At 41.6% G+C, this 18,595-nt stretch overlaps 1 protein-coding gene and 1 long non-coding RNA gene across 2 annotated transcripts; one reads left to right on the top strand and one right to left on the bottom strand.

Annotated features, from left to right (window-relative positions):
* The first annotated feature begins 1,045 nt into the window (after positions 1-1,045).
* Positions 1,046-15,730, top strand: LOC120044851. Its single transcript, XR_005476582.1, has 5 exons — positions 1,046-1,355; positions 4,806-4,824; positions 14,501-14,625; positions 14,719-14,816; positions 15,034-15,730. It is a non-coding gene; the product is annotated as an uncharacterized LOC120044851 (long non-coding RNA).
* On the bottom strand, positions 12,947-17,719 carry LOC120044850 (bone morphogenetic protein 7-like). The gene is made up of 5 exons (XM_038989537.1): positions 17,592-17,719; positions 16,073-16,230; positions 15,027-15,113; positions 14,740-14,876; positions 12,947-13,084 (listed from the first exon to the last, which is right to left on the bottom strand). Exons 1-5 carry the CDS (start codon positions 17,717-17,719, stop codon positions 12,947-12,949), a joined length of 648 nt encoding a protein of 215 aa, XP_038845465.1.
* Between the last annotated feature and the right edge of the window lie 876 nt (positions 17,720-18,595).

Below are 18,595 nucleotides of genomic sequence, written 5' to 3'. Positions count from 1 at the left end.
GCTGACTCAAATCACTGGCCACTTTAATAAATGGATTTAACAAAGGTATCACTAGTCACTTTAAATAATGCCACTTTAATAATGTTTGCATATCCTACATTACTCATCTCATATGTATATACTGTATTTTATACCATCTATTGCATCTTGCCTATGCCGCACGGCCATCGCGCATCCATATATTTATATGTAAATATTCCAGCCCCTTACATTGTGTGTATAAGGTAGTCGTTGTGAATTTCTTAGATTACTTGTTAGATATTACTGCACTGTCAGAACTGGAAGCACAAGCATTTCGCTACACTCGCATTAACATCTGCTAACCATGTGTATGTGACCAATAACATTTGATTTGATTGATTAACCCTGTTAATGGAACTCTCATTTTAATATGGTGAAACTTGAGTTTGCAAGAAAGGCATTTCCCTGTACTTGTGCGTGTGACATTAAAACTTGAAACTTTTTTTTAAACGATTCTAATAGTAAAATCACGGTGTAAAGTCAGGTGAGCTGGTTCTACTCTGTTTGGCCATTATCTGGTGTTTTGTGTTGGAAAACTGAGCGGGTCGAGCAAAACACGTCAACCCTGTTCCCGATTGGCTAGAAATATTTTAGCAATGTTTTAGCAATTACTTTTTTTGTGAAGCTTGCCTTCAACTGCCACTCCCTGTTTCACACAACAAGCTTCCATTCCCCCTGTCACAACGGGATTTATGGCTGATTTAAGATGAAATCGTCAACCCTGTTACGGTCAACCCTGGTAAAAAGATAAAAATAGATTTCACCTAATTTTAACATTCTGTCATAAATAGCACAAGTTCACAAAAAACACGTCTTCCCAAGTTACACTGTTAAAAATGAGGTGAAATCAACAACAAAAAATCTCCCAAGTTACACTTCTCAAAAAGCATCCGACTTGTTGGAATGACGCAGTTGTTTACATTAGGTCCCGTGGGTCAAAGGTCATGTACACTACAGTGTGTTTATACAATATCTCTTTCTGTTTACTGGGGGTGTGATGTTTTTCCAAATGCTTAGAAGCTTGTCATCTCTTAACATCTTTCACACTGCCACATTCAAGGAGCAGAAGACTCATTTGGACGCTTGTAAGAAATCCTGCTACGCCCTCCGACAAAACCATCAAACAGGCAAAGCATCAATACAGGAGTAAAATCGAATCTTACTACACTGGCTCTGAAGCTCGTCGGATGTGGCAGGGCTTGCAAACTATCACTGATTACAAAGGGAATCCCAGCCGCGAGCTACGCAGGGACGTAAGCCTACCAGACGAGCTAAAGGTTTTTTATGTTCGCTTCGAGGCAAGCAACTGTGTAATCAATCTCTCCGTAGCCGATGTGAGTAAGACCTTTAAACAGGTTAAAGTACAGTGGGACGCCAAGAGGGAAACAAGGTTTCTGGGTCACTGCTCCAGCAATGCAGCACCATCTGTAAAACAGCATCGTCATCCTGTTGCGCACTTCTTATTCAGTAGCAGTGTTAACTGGGTCAATACTGCCTTTTGCATCCCTTTTGATATTTTAAGTAGAAATTGTGCACCCATATTGAATTTTAAATGCCCTTTATATTAAATAAAGTCCCATTTAATATGGATCACATGAACAGATCAATAAATCAGATTTGTAATGTAAATAAAGACTTGCTAAAATGCCAAGATTAAGCATTTGGACATTTTCCTTCATGCACCATCTGTGACTTCTAGGAAGATTTTAACCCACTTAACCCCAACATTTCTCCAAAGTTATCACCATCATTGTAAAGCCCTAGTTGGCCTCCCGAGTGGCGCAACGGTCTAAGGCACTGCAGTGCTTGAGGCGTCACTACAGATCCGGGTTCAATCCCGGGCTGTGTTGCAGCCAGCCGTGACCGGGAGACCCATGAGGCGACGCCCAGCGTCGTCTAGGTTAGGGGTGGGTTTGGCCGGCCAGGATGTCCTTTTCCAATCGGGCTCTAGCGACTCCTGTGGCGGGCCGGGCGTAGGGTGACTTCGGTTGCCAGTTGGACAGTGTTTCCGCTGGCACATTGTTGCGGCTGGGTCGTGTTTCGGAGGACGCATTGGCTCTCGACCTTCGCCTCTCCCGAATCCGTACGGGAGTTGCAGCGATGGGACAAGCCTGTGTTTACCATTGTATATCACAGAATTAGGCAGAAAAATAAGTAAATAAATAATAAGACCTAGTTGTGTTGCATTTCTGAAGATGATTATTTATTTCATGTGATTTGTGACAAGTCTGTCCCTCGTTTAAGGTTTAACAGTACAACCCTGGTACGTGAACTGAACTCTCATTTTAAGAAGGTGAAACATACTTTAAAAAATGTTATTCAAAAGAAACATTGAACATCTAATAGTCAAATCATAGTGTAAAAACATTTTGGCCATTTTCTGGTGTTTGTGGTGGAAAACTGAGCAGGTCAAGCATAACACGTCAACCCTGTTACCTATAGATAGACAGGCCAGATTTTTTTTTACAATGACCTTTTTCTCTTGTGAAGTTTGCCTTCAACTGCCACTCCCTGTTTCACACAACAAGCTTCCATTCCCCCTGTCACAACGGGATTTATGGCTGATTTAATATGACATCGTTATCCCTGTTACGGTCAACCCTGGTAAAAAGATAAAATAGATTTCACCTAATTTTAACATTTTGTCATAAATAGCACAAGTTCAACTAAATAAAAAATACTTCCCAAATTACAATGTTAAAATGAGGTGAAATAAATTTTAAAAAACTCCCAAGTTACACTTCTCAAAAAGCATCCGACTTGTTGGAACGACACAGTTGTTTACATTAGGTCCCGTGGGTCAAAGGTCATGTACACTACAGTGTGTTTATACAATGTCTCTTTCTGTTTACTGGGGGTGTGATGTTTTTCCAAATGCTTAGAAGCTTGTCATCTCTTAACATCTTTCACACTGCCACATTCAAGGAGCAGAAGACTCATTTGGACGCTTGTAAGAAATCCTGCTACGCCCTCCGACAAAACCATCAAACAGGCAAAGCATCAATACAGGAGTAAAATCGAATCCTACTACTCTGAAGCTCGTCGAATGTGGCAGGGCTTGCAAACTATCACGGATTACAAAGGGAATCCCAGCCGCGAGCTGCCCAGAGACGTAAGCGTAGCAGATGAGCTAGAGGTTTTTTATGTTCGCTTCGAGGCAAGCAACTGTGTAATCAATCTCTCCGTAGCCGATGTGAGTATGACCTTCAAACAGGTTAACAGTCACAAGGCCGCAGGGCCATTTGGAGTACCAGGACGCATACTCAGAGTATGCGCTGACCAGCTGGCAAGTGTCTTCACTGACATTTTCAACCTCTCCCGACCCAGTCTGTAATACCTACATGTTCCAAGCAGACCACCATAGTCCCTGTGCCCAAGAACGCCAAGGTAACCTGTCTAAATGATTATCGCTCCGTAGCACTCACATCTGTAGCCATGAAATGCTTTGAAAGGCTGGTTGGTCATGACTCACATCAACACCACCATCCCAGACACCCTGGACAGCCGCACACGAGCCTAAGATCACCATGCGCAATGCCAAGCGTCGGCTGGAGTGGTGTAAAGCTCGCCACCATTGGACAATGGAGCAGTGGAAACACGTTTTCTGGAGTGATGAATCACACTTCACCATCTGGCAGTCCGACGTACTAATCTGGGTTTGGCGGATGCCAGGAGAACACTACCTGCCCCAATGCATAGTGCCAACTGTAAAGTTTGTTGGAGGGGGAAAAATGGTCTGGGGCTGTTTTTCATGTTTCGGGCTAGACCCCTTAGTTCCAGTGATATTCTAGACGATTTTGTGCTTCCAACTTTGTGGCAACAGTTTGGGGAATTCTCTTTCCTGTTTCAGCATGACATTGCCCTCGTGCACAAAGCGAGGTCGGTGTGGAAGAACTTGACTGGTCTGCACAGAGCCCTGACCTCAACCACATCGAACAACTTTTTTGATGAATTGAAAACGCCGACTGCGAGCCAGGTCTAATCAACCGACATCAGTGGCCGACCTCACTTATGCTCTTGTGAATGAAAGCAAGGTCCCCGCAGGCAATGTTCCAACATCTGAAGAGTGGAGGATGTTATAGCAGCAAAGGGGGGACCAACTCCATATTAATGCCCATGATTTTAGAATGAGATGTTCGACGAGCAGATGTCCACACACTTTTGGTCAAGTAGTTTATCTACCTCAATTACCTCGTACCCTAGCACTTCGACTCTGTACTGGTACCTCGTGTACATATCATTACTCATTGTGAATTTATTGTTACTTTTATTATTAGGTGTTTTACTTTTCTATTATTTCTCTATTTTCTTTCTCTCTACAGTGTTGTGTTAGTGTTAGTTATCATTACTCATTACTGGTACCCCTTGTATATAGCCTAGTTATCATTTGTACTGGTACCCCTTGTATATAGTCTAGTTATCATTACTCAGTACTGGTACCCCTTGTATATAGTCTAGTTATCATTACTCAGTACTGCTACCCCTTGTATATAGCCTAGTTATCATTACTCAGTACTGGTACCCCTTGTATATAGCCTAGTTATCATTAGTACTGGTACCCCTTGTATATAGCCTAGTTATCATTAGTACTGGTACCCCTTGTATATAGCCTAGTTATCATTACTCAGTACTGGTACCCCTTGTATATAGCCTAGTTATCATTAGTACTGGTACCCCTTGTATATAGCCTAGTTATCATTCATTACTCATTGTGTATCTATTATTACTTGTATTATTACTTATTTAAATGTTCTATTATTTATCTATTTTCTTTCTCTCTACAGTGTTGGGAAGGGCCCATAAGTAAGTATTTCACTGTTAGTCTCTACCTGTTGTTTACAAAGCATGTGACAAATACAATTTTATTTTATTTTATTTGACTCTACTGCACTTGCACTGCATGTCCCTCACTGGTTCACTGCATGTCCCTCATCAGTTCACTGCATATCCCTAATCAGTTCACTGCATGTCCCTAATCAGTTCACTGCATGTCCCTCTCTGGTTCACTGCATGTCCCTCTCTGGTTCACTGCATGTCCCTCTCTGGTTCACTGCATGTCCCTCTCTGGTTCACTGCATGTCCCTCATCAGTTCACTGCATGTCCCTCATCAGTTCACTGCATGTCCCTCATCAGTTCACTGCATGTCCCTCATCAGTTCACTGCATATCCCTAATCAGTTCACTGCATGTCCCTAATCAGTTCACTGCATGTCCCTCTCTGGTTCACTGCATGTCCCTCTCTGGTTCACTGCATGTCCCTCATCAGTTCATCAGTTCACTGCATGTCCCTCATCAGTTCACTGCATGTCCCTCATCAGTTCACTGCATATCCCTAATCAGTTCACTGCATGTCCCTCATCAGCTCACTGCATGTCCCTCATCAGCTCACTGCATGTCCCTCATCAGTTCACTGCATGTCCCTCATCAGTTCACTGCATGTCCCTCATCAGTTCACTTGAATTTTAATTTCAGCTCTGGTGGGGACCATAATGTGCTGAGTGTGCGACCCTGAGTTAAATAGGGCAATGTAGGCATGTGCATGATACTGTGTTTCTGCCAGCAGAGGGAGCTATAGTCAATATAATGCGCTCTACAGCTCGCTGTGGTAAGGTAGCGCCCACTGTTGTTGCAAACTGTCCACCATTTTCCTGTTTCTTGCTTCTATATAAAGTTTTAAAGAATTCCAGGTCTGAAACAGTTCCTATTCTCTCAACTTTTAATGATTTGTTATGGTAAGATCAAACTATGGCCTTCTTTTTGTGCAAGCTCACATTACATAATCATGTGAAGTTGTTTTAATATTGTGGATACTTGACATGGTTGGAAAAACATTATAGTAAAGCTCACAGTTTACAGCGGTTACATCAAACCAATTAGTGTGGTGTTATAGCAAATTAAAGTAAATAAAATAGAAGTTAAAGTAAATATAATAAAAGTTCAATAAAATAAATGTGCTTTAGGACAGTTTCTGGTGTTCACACACTTAAATTAGCAGCTACGTCTATTTCATATAAGAAGCTTATACATTCTATATACATATGTGTCATCAAATGTTTGCTCCACACAATAGAGCTCAAATGAACACAAAAGGCCTCAAATCCCTATTAGTTGAAATATAATCTCAATCTAGAATCAACTATTCTGACCCAAAAGCATACATCCATACGGCATATTAACAATGATATTGTTATCAATCTATCAATCAATCAATGAAATACAACGGTTCATTTTCACCTTCCATACATTTACCTCAGGTTCTTCTCAACATCTCAGAGTTAAAGATATGCTGCCAAAACTGAGTCCGTTTCAAGTCATCGTTAATAATAGTACTCCATTTAGTCAACAGTCTTGTGTCTAAGAGTTCTGGGTATTTCATCGGACAATCCGTTGTTTTGACTGACTTTCCATTTGAATCGGACATCCTTTTTCGTTTCCATAAACATGATATAACCTACTGTGAGTGTTACAGTGTCGTCGTCCTCCTCCCTAAGGATTTCATTCAGCAGCAGTGACAATTGTAGCGAGAATCTAAAGACAAAATATACGTTGTAACTTGTCACTCTATATTTTTTTTGGGGGGGGAGTGGCGGGGCGCCACTGCTAAATCAATATATGAAGAAACACCGTTATATACAATATGTTGCTGACGAGATAGATAGCTGTGAAATAAACAAGACTATCAGATCCAGATGCATTTACAATAGGAGAAGGGTTACCTAACAATTCTGACAAACTAACCTTGAAGCCATTAAACATTTTGGATGGTCGTCGGTTTAACAAGTCCATTTCATCCCCCTCCTTGGCTTTGTAGGTTACTTATTCAGCCTCTGCCACATCGTCACCAGGAAAGGTGGGCATCTAATAGGAATCCTGTGTTCCAAGATGCTCTGCTGTGGGACAACCTGCACACAGAACGTTGGCAATCTCTTTGTCACGGTGAACTGGTCTGTGACGTCAAAGCGGAGACCACAACGTTTGGAGAGGGGCATGGGACCGTTGTGAGGAGTTAGTATGTTGTTAAGGTGGGGGAGAGTAGTTTTCAATCCAAGGGTTTCCTGGTTAACCAGTGACACATCCACAGGTAACACGATGTAGGCATGAAGCAGGCTCTCTCCGGGGCTACACTTCGTTCTCCTGGACCAGCAGTATTCTCCATGCGCACCTGTAGAGAAAGGGGATTGTCTTAGTATGGTACATGGTATATGATATATGCCACTTAGCAGTTGCCAGCCCCACACTCCTACCAACTGAGCCACACACAGTACCACAGATAGTCTATTCTGCATATCCTTTTTATCAGTGAAAAAAAAATGTTTTTTCTAGAAACGAATGCTTTTTTTTTCTCAGCAATCAGCAATTCCCTTAGACTGTGATATATCATGCTATATAGTGCTTAATATAATATTTTTAGTGGTGGGCACCAATATTGAAAATTCAATATGATATTGATATCCATTTGATATTGTTTGATATCAACATGAGCAAGATATATTGTGAAATCGGTTTATTCTTCCTGTTAACCTACACTGTTCTGTAAGAAACGCATACATGATTGTTCCTGCATGAACAAACCCCTCTCACAGACTCTTGACTTATCATACTGAACTGCCTGCTGATGGTCCATCAACAGTGGATGGGCTTCCCATTGTATTCAAACTGGTTAGGTAAGTTCATGTTACCAGAAAATTCCCAAATGGAAAATCCGCAAGCAGTTGTCTGGACTTCACAGAAAAGTGAACAGTCAAACAATTGCAATGTATTTTCTACAAACCGATTTGATATCGATATTGAATTGAAAAATACAACTGATATCGATATAGATTTTCCATATCAGTGCCCATCACAGAATATATCTATCATGTTCTCACCTGCTGTAGAGTCTTTGAAGCGTACAGTAGGTATATTTTGGGTCTCCAGCATAGCTCTGTAAGTCAGTACAGTGCAGCCTAGCACACACTCCGACGGTGGGTCCAGATCTTTGGATATCTCTGTCAGTAATCTGTCCTTGTCTGTACATTCCATCCCACCATCCAGTGCCCCCATGGCCAAGAACATGGTGGACAAAACCCCACAGAAAACCTGAACAGACCAGTAGTTAGCCATTCTGACCCAAACCAGCCAAAAGTCAAGTCAGGGAAAAAAGTTGAGCTGCTGCCTCTTGCAGCTGCTGTGCTGTGCTGTGCTGTGCTGTGTCGTAGTAGCTCCAATAAGCATTTTCATTGCTCATCACTCCCCCCCCAAAAAAAAATTTTGTTTAGAAAGCAAATGTTGGTACTGCTGCTGAAATAGCAGTTGGGTCATTCCACCAATTCGGTGGATTTTGAGAAGTGTAACTTGGTTTAAAAAAAAAAAAAAAAAAAAAAAAGGGGTCAGTGCAGTTAAAAATGTGTTTTTCCTTCATTTAAAAAAATAATATTTCTACACTAGAAGGTCAAAATAACACTCGAAAATTGTGAAAATTAGAATAATGCCCATTTTGTGTAAAAGCTGTTTGAAAAAAATTCCTGGAATTTCAGCCTGTTCAGGTGGGATGGAACTTTTGGCCCAAGTCATGACGTCACAACGTGATCTGATTATAATAGACCAATGACTGTTCCTTACCATGAAAGGCTTAGTTACAAGCCCTTAACCAACAATGCAGTTCAAGAAATAGAGAAAAAATGTACTAAATAAACAAACAAAAAATATATATAAAAAAGTAACACAATAAAATAACAAGGTTATATAGAGGGGGTACTGGTACCTAGTCAATGTGAAGGGGGTACAGGTTAGTCGAGGTAATTTGTACATGTAGTTAGGGGTAAAGTGACTATGCATAGATAATAAACAGCAAGTATCAGCAGTGTAAAAACAAGGGGGGGGGGGTCAATGTAAATAGTCCAGGTGGCCATTTGATGAATTTTTCAGCAGTCTTATGGCTTGTGGGGTAGAACCTATTACGTTGCCTTTTGGTCCTAGACTTGGCAGTCCGGTACCGCTTGCCGTAAGATAGCAGAGAGAGCATTCTATGACTTTGGTGACTGGAGTCTTTGACAATTTTTTGTGCCTGCCTAGCATATAGGTCCTGGATGGCAGGAAGCTTGGCCCCAGTGATGTACTGGGCCATACGCACTACCCTCCATAGCGCCTTACTGTCAGATGCCGAGCCAATTGCCATACCAGGCGGTGATGCAACAGGTCAGGATGCTCTCGATGGTGCAGTTGTAGAACTTTTTGAGGATCTGGGGACCCATGACAAATCTTTTCAGTCTTCTGTGGGGGAAAAGGTGTTGTCGTGCCCTCTTCACGACTGTCTTGGTATGTTTGTACCATGATAGTTTGTTAGTGATGTGGACACCAAAGAAATTGAAACACTCGACCCGCTCCACCTCAGCCCCGTTGATGTTAATGGGGGCCTGTTCGGCCCGCCTTTTCCTGTAGTCCACGATCAACTCCTTTGTCTTGATCACATTGAGAGAGAGGTTGTTGTCCTGGCACCACACTGCTGGGTCTCTGACCTCCTCACTATAGGCTGTCTCATCGTTGTCGGCGATCAGGCCTACCACTGTTGTGTCGTCAGCAAACTTATTGATGGTGTTGGAGTTGTGCTTGACCACGCAGTCGTGGGTGAATAGGGAGTACAGGAGGGGACTAAGTACACACCACTGAGGGGCCCCAATGTTGAGGATCAGCGTGGAGATCAAGTTAGCTACCTAGACAATTTTCCCCCTGTTAGCTACTAATAGCTAGTTATAGTGATGCTTGGCCTATTTGAAACATTGCCTTCTCCTGGCAGCATTTACCTGCCTACCCAACAGTTAGAAAAAAATAACATAATTCATAATGGTTTATATTTAATTTTAGTTAGTTTTGGAGTCAAATATAATAGTTTTAGTTTAGTTAAACTTTTTGTAATGGGTTTCAATGTCATCTTAAATAAGCTTGTGTGCAACAGGGAGTGGCAGTTGAAGGCAAGCTTCACAAAAACAAATAAAATTGTAAAAAAAAAATCTAGCCTGTCTATCTATAGGTAACAGGGTTGACGTGTTATTCTAGCCTGTCTATCTATAGGTAACAGGGTTGACGTGTTATTCTTGCCTGTCTATCTATAGGTAACAGGGTTGACGTGTTATTCTAGCCTGTCTATCTATAGGTAACAGGGTTGATGTGTTATTCTAGCCTGTCTATCTATGGTAACAGGGTTGACGTGTTATTCTAGCCTGTCTATCTATAGGTAACAGGGTTGACGTGTTATTCTAGCCTGTCTATCTATAGGTAACAGGGTTGATGTGTTATTCTAGCCTGTCTATCTATAGGTAACAGGGTTGACGTGTTATTCTAGCCTGTCTATCTATAGGTAACAGGGTTGACGTGTTATTCTAGCCTGTCTATCTATAGGCAACAGGGTTGACGTGTTATTCTAGCCTGTCTATCTATAGGCAACAGGGTTGACGTGTTATTCTAGCCTGTCTATCTATAGGCAACAGGGTTGACGTGTTATTCTAGCCTGTCTAGAATAACGGCCCGCCACAGGAGTCGCTAGAGCGCGATGGGACAAGGACATCCCGGCCGGCCAAACCCTCCCCTAACCCAGACGACACTGGGCCAATTGTGCGTCGCCTCATGGGTCTCCCGGTCGCGGCTGGCTGCAACACAGCCCGGGGTCGAACCCGGATCTGTAGTGACGCCTCAAGCACTGCAGTGCCTTAGACCGTTGTGCCACTCGGGAGGCCAACTAGGGCTTTACAATGACGGTGATAACTTGGGAGAAATGTTGGGGTTAAGTGGGTTAAAATCGTCCTAGAAGTCACAGATGGTGCATGAAGGAAAATGTCCAAATGCTTAATCTTGGCATTTTAGCAAGTCTTTATTTACATTACAAATCTGATTTATTGATCTGTTCATGTGATCCATATTAAAATGGGACTTTATTTAATATAAAGGGCATTTAAAATTCAATATGGGTGCACAAGCATTTCTACTTAAAATATCAAAAGCGATGCAAAAGGCAGTATTTTCATGGAACGACCCAGAATAAGAAGTGCGCAACAGGATGACGATGCTGTTTTACAGATGGTGCTGCGTTGCTGGAGCAGTGACCCAGAAACCTTGTTTCCCTGTTGGCGTCCCACTGTACATTTAGGTTTCCTGTCAAACTGATCCCACAGCCGGGGGCTATGAATCACTACCTCTATTAAGAGGTCACTGTATAAATAGTTATTCACTTTTAGGTTACACTTCAAATGCAGTTTTAAAATTCGGGTGAATAAAGATACATTTTGACAGCATTTATAAATAGTATGAGTTCTCCAATGCATAAAAAAAAAAATACTGATATTTGACTGTTTAATCTTGGAAATAATGAAATTAGAATCCAGAATTCTTGTAGTAGCATTTATTAAAGAATTTAATCAGATAATAGACATATAATTGATACAAATTCTCAAACTGTGTGATCAATGGCAATAACACATTTCACCACATTTTTTAAAAACCAAAACATTTTAGTAAAGCTGTGACAACCTCAGGTACATTCCATATCGTGGTGATAAATATTATGATGAAAATACATTGTGAAAAGGTGGCAATGTGAGGTAAATGTAAAAGGAATACATTTATTTAGTGTATCTCAAAGAAAATATAAAAAGAGTATATATTTATCCAACTGCCAAAACCAGAAAACGCCGTGGACCAAGTTTAGGACTGATAGACAACAATATTGTCGAAAGGAGCACATGGGAAGCGTTGAGGGATAACAATTAAAGTCTCAAATGTAGCAGACTGAAATACTTTTTGGACTGCATATGTGCAACCGAACAAATGTCTTAACTGAAAATGAGAGGCTTTGTTTGGTGAAACCTGTAGCACTATAATTTATCTCTATGCCCAAAGTTTCTACGTGTCCAAACATGGAGCTTTCCAATGGAGTGGAAAATCACAGCACATATAAGAACAAGATTTTTGTTTGGGGGGAGATCAGAATCTTTATTTTACATAACCCAGAATGTATTTTTTTGGAAATGTTATACTTTTGTAGAAAACTGGTTCCATGCATGTTACAGTCCCAGGGAAAAGCTCGTTGAGATGAGAGCTCCGCAGTTATTGCCTAGTGCTGGGTCGGCTTTCCCACCTTGAGAGATTTTTTTTTTTGGCATGGGAAGCCTGTGTTCACATTTTTGTGGGGAACATGGAATAGCATTACTTTGATCCCTTGCCAGTCTAGCGCTTCAGGGTTGTGAAATATCGTCGTCAAAAATAACATCAAAGCACATATGAAATGTCATTAAAGCAAGACTGCCAACGTTTATTCAACCAGAACTAATAGCTGTCAGTTTTCTGTTTTTCAGAACGGAGTGGCTGCGGATCTGGTTTTTACTCAGACCTTTTCTTATTTTGAGACCGCCTAAATGTCCCGAAGCTTCTGCGCATGTGCAGGATTCTCTCTGTATATTTTTTTTATGTAGCCACTGCTTACAATAAGCCCCCTTCTGGGAAAAGAGAGGAGAGCAGGGTTTCATATGGGAGCTAGTCCAGATATTCTATGAAGCCACAATGATCAATTTTCTTTATGCTCCTCAAGATTAACATATTTCAATATTCAAATGTTTCTGAAAATTAACTAGGAAATAACTAGGAAATAGCCATAATCTATTTAGGAATGTAGGCTATGTGCCAAAACCTGTTCCTGTAATTTTCCCAAGATTCACAGATTTTCCAAAACTCCTGATTGGAGGATTTTGAATTTCCTGAATATTCCTTCTTGATTCTGGGAATCTTCCAAATGGGAATTCTGGAAAACCTGGGAATTTTGGGATAATTACTGGAATGTTGCAACCATGTCCACTCTATAGGTATTTCATGAGCAGAAGAGATATAGGGATGGGGTAGGGGGACTCCCTGGGATGGGGTAGGGGGACTCCCTGGGATGGGGTAGGGGGGTCAATGATCAGTCCTCAGCCGGCGGCTGGGGGTTGCCTGGGCCGCAGGCACGGGTGAGCTGCACAGAGGAGATGGTGAGGGTGCTGAACTCATCCATGTAGAGGAAGGGCACATGCTCTGTAGAAGTGGTCTGGCAGCACGGCATCTGGGGTTAGGGTTAAAGAGAGGGGGAGGGAGGAGTTAACATCTGGGGTTTGGGTTAAAGAGGGGGAGGAGTCAACATCTGGGGTTAGGGTTAAAACAGAGGGGGAGGGAGGAGTCAACATCTGGGGTTAGGGTTAAAGAGGGGGAGGGAGGAGTCAACAATTGGGGTTAGGGTTAAAACAGAGGGGGAGGGAGGAGTCAACATCTGGGGTTAGAGTTCAAGAGAGAGGGGGAGGAGTCAACAACATAGTATCATATAGTAACCTGAACACAACCTTAGGTGTTGAAGTGCTGTCTTCACTATTTTTGGAAGACTTCTAGTAGCCTTCTTTTTACCTAGACAACCACTAGCATATTTAATATATTTATCTGGGGAGGAGTCTATATTTAATCCATAAGAGCAGAAGGGTTGTGGTATATGGCCAATATACCACGGCTAAGGGCTGTTAAGCACGACGCAACGGGGAGTGCTTGAATACAGCCATTAGCCGTGGTATATTGGCCATATACCACAACCCCCCCGAGGTACCTTATTGCTATTATAAACTGGTTACCAACGTAATTAGAGCAGTAAAAATATATGTTTTGTCATACCCGTGGTATACGTTCTGATATACCACAGCCAATCAGCATTCAGGCCTCGAACCACCAAATTTATAATACATCTTTTTTTTTATAGCAATCACACCCTTTTAGTATGTTACAAATTTGAGAATCCCATTGATAATTTGGTGTCTAAATCCAGTGTCACTTGGTGTTAGTCAATTTAAATGAAGGGAAATAACATTATGAGCAAAATTATGAATCATGTGCCTTTAGTAAACGTTTTTTTTAAAGGGTTAAAGACCTTAGATTTGAGCATCTGGGACCTCCTTTGAAGAAAATCCTCAATAACCTAAAATTGGTGTCTCATTGGTGGTCCCAGTCCTAATGTTATCCTGATGGAAACATTATTTAAAGTCATTAAGCTGACATATTGGTGGATTTAGAATGGGAAGTTTTAGCCAAATACATTTCCATAAAAAGTATATATATAAAAAAAGATGTTAACAGTAAGTTGAAACACTTAGAGAAATGTGATAAGTCTAAAGCACAGGTGGCTGCTAGATGTTCCTCATGATCGACCTTGCACCTGGCTGTGCTTCTCACTCACAGAGCTGCTTATTTCCACAGATACCGAGACACAACATTGATATCTCCACCAGCACAGCCTGGGGTCTCTCCAGGACACTCTGTTTCCCTGCTGTTTTCCCAGACTTGAGACAAATTCTCTTCATCTTGATGTGCGCCTGATTGTTTTAGCTTTACTGGTATGCAGGGTGGGAAGACTTTGCACTTTCCTACTGTACCAGGCACGCTGACAACTTCAAGTATTTGAATGTTTTTGATTCATGTATTTGTTCTGCTGTTTTCCTAGGAACTAAACTAAACATCGAGCTTGACTTACGGACTGACTAAAATGGAAACCAGGTGTGGATCCTGGAGCAGCGGACCAACTCAGAATCCAATTATCCAATAGGACAAGCCAAAAAACCTATTATAGTAAGCTTATTCACATAATGCTAATACATTGATCATGATCATAATCCACACAATGTCCAACTACACACCAGTAAAGTGCCTTTCTTTTTTAAGAAACATGAAGGGTTGTTTTACCTGTGAGGGGGCGTCCTTTGCGGGAGGAGTGTGTGATGGGCAGCGCGAGGGGCTCAGGTCCAGTTGGGAGTTGCAGGGTGAGCACTGGACATAGGTGAAACTCTCAGGGTAGATAACCCAGTTCTCCCAGCCAAGATCTAAATTGAGAAATGAAGACAGACAGCACAGAAGGCTTAAATGCTATGGTGATGGCCACAGATATGTGCACGCACACATGCACACACGCACACACACACTCTATTGATGTTTCATAGATTAACAGTGTTTTATAATTTTTTTGTGTGAACCTTTCAGGAAGATCTGTGAGGTCAGCGGACAGCATTTCAGACCACTACGGTTGTCTGCTGCAGGACCCTCAGCCTGGGGTACAGCCACTATGGAGAAAGGGAAAGAACATATATGAATCAATAAGAAACATCGTGATGATGCTCTGCATCAGAATACTAGAAGCAGAATACTGTAATGATCATATGGCCCTCTTAAGCCCATTACGAACTGGCTAGCACGTTTGGTCAGGCGAACCGGGTTTTATTCTCCGCATTGGAAGCTACTCACCTCTGCTGTTATCTACAATTTGGATGGTACTGAAGTTGGCAACACTTTATTTGGATAGTCCTTAGTAGATGGTTTGTAGATAGTCAGTAGATGTTCAATAACTGTCAACAACATTTCAACTAAACATCCACTAACCCTAAACTTAACCCATACCCTAATTCTAAACTTAACCCATATCCTAACCCTTACCCTAATTCTAAACTTAACCCATACCCTAACCCTTACCCTAATTCTAAACTTAACCATACCCTAACCCTTACCCTAATTCTAAACCTAGCCCATCCCTAACCGTAACCTTAGCAAGCAGTTGCTTATCAAAAGATAGTTTGTTGATAATTTGACCATCTGAAAGTATTTGTATTGTATATTTGTGTTTATTATGGATCCCCATTAGTTCCTGCCAAGGCAGCAGCTACTCTTCCTGGGGTTTATTAGGGATCCCCAGTAGTTCCTGCCAAGGCAGCAGCTATTCTTCCTGGGGTTTATTAGGGATCCCCAGTAGTTCCTGCCAAGGCAGCAGCTATTCTTCCTGGGGTCCAGACACATTAAGACACTTATATCACATAAAATAAAAAATTAAACAGTACATCATATAACACTGTCACACCACCACATATCCACAATACAAAATGTATGATACCACTGTACAACAATATTATTATGTACGTGTGTGTACCATGTGTGTACCGTGTGTTAATCCTATACAGTAGACCAGAGGGTCATACTATCTAAATTAAGTGGGATCCTGAAATTCTATTGCTACCAAAAATGTGGCTACCTGCTTTGTCCTGGGTCTTGTGAGAGATGGCAGAGAATGCTGTCTTCCATTGCTCTCTGATGGCAGTCAGTCTGTCCGCCGCCACCTGGGGTTCCTGCTGCAGGTTGAGGGCTCTAACAAGGGTCTTTCTGATGTCATTCAACAACTCTCCACGGCCCCTGCACACAGAACAGACAAATTAGTTTATTGCAAATCAAATTAGTTTATTTGTAAATCAGTCAATTATACTGAAAATGAAAATAAATACTAAAAGAAAAAGACAACTGGAATGCTACAAATATTTTATTGTTAGAAAATAAACAAATTAAGTTTATGGTCATGGAAATACTTTAGAAAACAATTCCTGGTGACATTTGTTTTTTACACAATTCCTGGTGACTTAAAAAAATTAGTTTTATTTGTAATTTTTACTAAGATATCTTTGGTAAGAAAAATAAAATTGCAAAAGGGCCGAATTTGGCCCGTGGGCCTCCTATTGCCTTTGACCGCAACAGAGAGAAGGAGATTTTAATGTTAGCAATGGAGCGTAGCCTTCTCTCTCAGGCATTCAGTCCTGGCTGGCTACGCTTCAGATTGCGTAACCATGGATATCCTGTTCTTTTGAATCTCTTGCATCCATTTTGTGAGATCTGGCAATCTCTAAAAGAATCAACAGCACCATTTTGTACATGAAATATTTAATGGACTTCAATCAATGTATTAATGGCATGCTGTTAAATTGGGGGTAATGTTGGTAATTTAATGGAATAGATTTAATCTGAAGATGATTTTTACAAATCCAACCGGTTCAACCTTTAAATTCTAAAGTATTAAAACAGCTTGTTCACTCAGACTAAAGTTGGCTTTGTTACCAAAGCATGCATCGTTAAATCTATAACCGGAGACCATACTTTTTCAGGGAGTTTGTTCTCACAATCTCTATTTGAGGTGGATCGGCTCTATGTCTAAATATAGTGTTGCTGACAGTGCTGCTGTCTCTGGAGAGTTTGCAGACAGCGTTGCTCTGTCTCTGTGCCCTGAATGTTGTCATGTAAGAAAGATTGATAGTGTTGTTCATGCCTGGGGAGAACACAATGTTACACTTAGAACTGTAAGGTCAGCTCTCTCAAATCTAGATGCAGCCAAGTAAACCTCTCAAACAACCCCCGCCTCATTTCACGAGGCCTCGGCAAGCATCCATCAAAGGTGACTTTGCTAGTCATGATATAACCTGGTGCAGCTGTATGGGTCATCAAGATTTAAAATAGCCTAACACTGGATATATGGTTGGCTATTTCAAGTCTTGATGACCTGTAGAACTGAGCATGGAATTTAGAAAATAGTTTATGTCAGGGATTGGCACAATGAGAACATACTAAGTTTCTGTGTTGGTTAGAAGGACAGATTACCGCCATCACGCCATTTTGAATGAAATTCAAAAAATTCAATTTTTTTGAATTATTTTCAGAATTGATGTGTCCTCTATGACCTTCTGACTATCCAGTGATGTGTCGCTCCAGCGAGGGGTGATACTACTAACCTGTCAGGGTGGAGGACGGCAGAGCCAGTAGCAGCAGCAGGTTCCTTCTCCGAGGGCTGGAGGACAAACGACTTTCCCAGAGAACAACCAAAGAGCACCAGCATCATCACAAAGTGCGCAAAATACATTTTGGAAAGATGGTGGTCAGTCTGGCCTCTATGCAACTATCAGAGCAAATACCACCAACTTGTGGTTTTGTGGCAATTAATGAATTTGACTCTGTTCAGTAATGGAGGAAGAACTAGTTGTTCTTCAGTTGGCAGAGGAGGAGGCTGTACTGGTACAACTGATAGTGACGCTCTCGTAGAGGTCTGGGTATCCAATGGAAGCTCACAACGGGGCAGGAAGAGAATAGCTATTGTTTGTATTGGCCTGGAAACCTCAGCTTTATCTCCTCGTACACCAGGTTGTCCTTGGAATATTTTTTATGTCCTGCAAGTATGAAACAGTGTTGGGGTGATAGAGAAGGACCAGAGAGAAAGAGAGAGCTGAGAGAGAAAGATTAGGAGGGACAGAAAGACAGAGAGAGCTGAGAGAGAGAGATTAGGAGAGACAGAAAGACAGAGAGAGCTGAGAGAGAAAGATTAGGAGAGACAGAAAGACAGAGCGAGCTGAGAGAGACAGATTGAGAGAGAGAGAGACTACTTACCGTAGTTGTATAGACAAAAAGCATCATGGGTAATGTGCGTTGAGACTGAGCACATTAAATGGTTGAACTGATTCCTGTCTCATCGTTATAAAGACGTGGTTATGAAACCAGCAAGACATAACAGTCTTGTCAAGTGGGCAATACATAATGTGTGGCTGGCTGTTACCTCAGAAGAGATGTGTGTGTGTAACCGTTATTTAACGAGGCACGTCAGTTAAGAACAAATTCTTATTTACAAATGACGGCCTACCCCAGGCCGACGCTGGACCAATTGTGCGCCGCCCTATGGGACTCCCAGTCACGGCCGGTTGTGATTCAGCCTGGAAGAATAGATAATAGGACATTCATTTGCAGG

Source organism: Salvelinus namaycush, chromosome 3 (genome assembly GCF_016432855.1).
Source record: "Salvelinus namaycush isolate Seneca chromosome 3, SaNama_1.0, whole genome shotgun sequence".
Lineage (NCBI taxonomy): Eukaryota > Metazoa > Chordata > Actinopteri > Salmoniformes > Salmonidae > Salvelinus > Salvelinus namaycush.
This window is presented reverse-complemented; position numbering and strand designations above follow the sequence as displayed.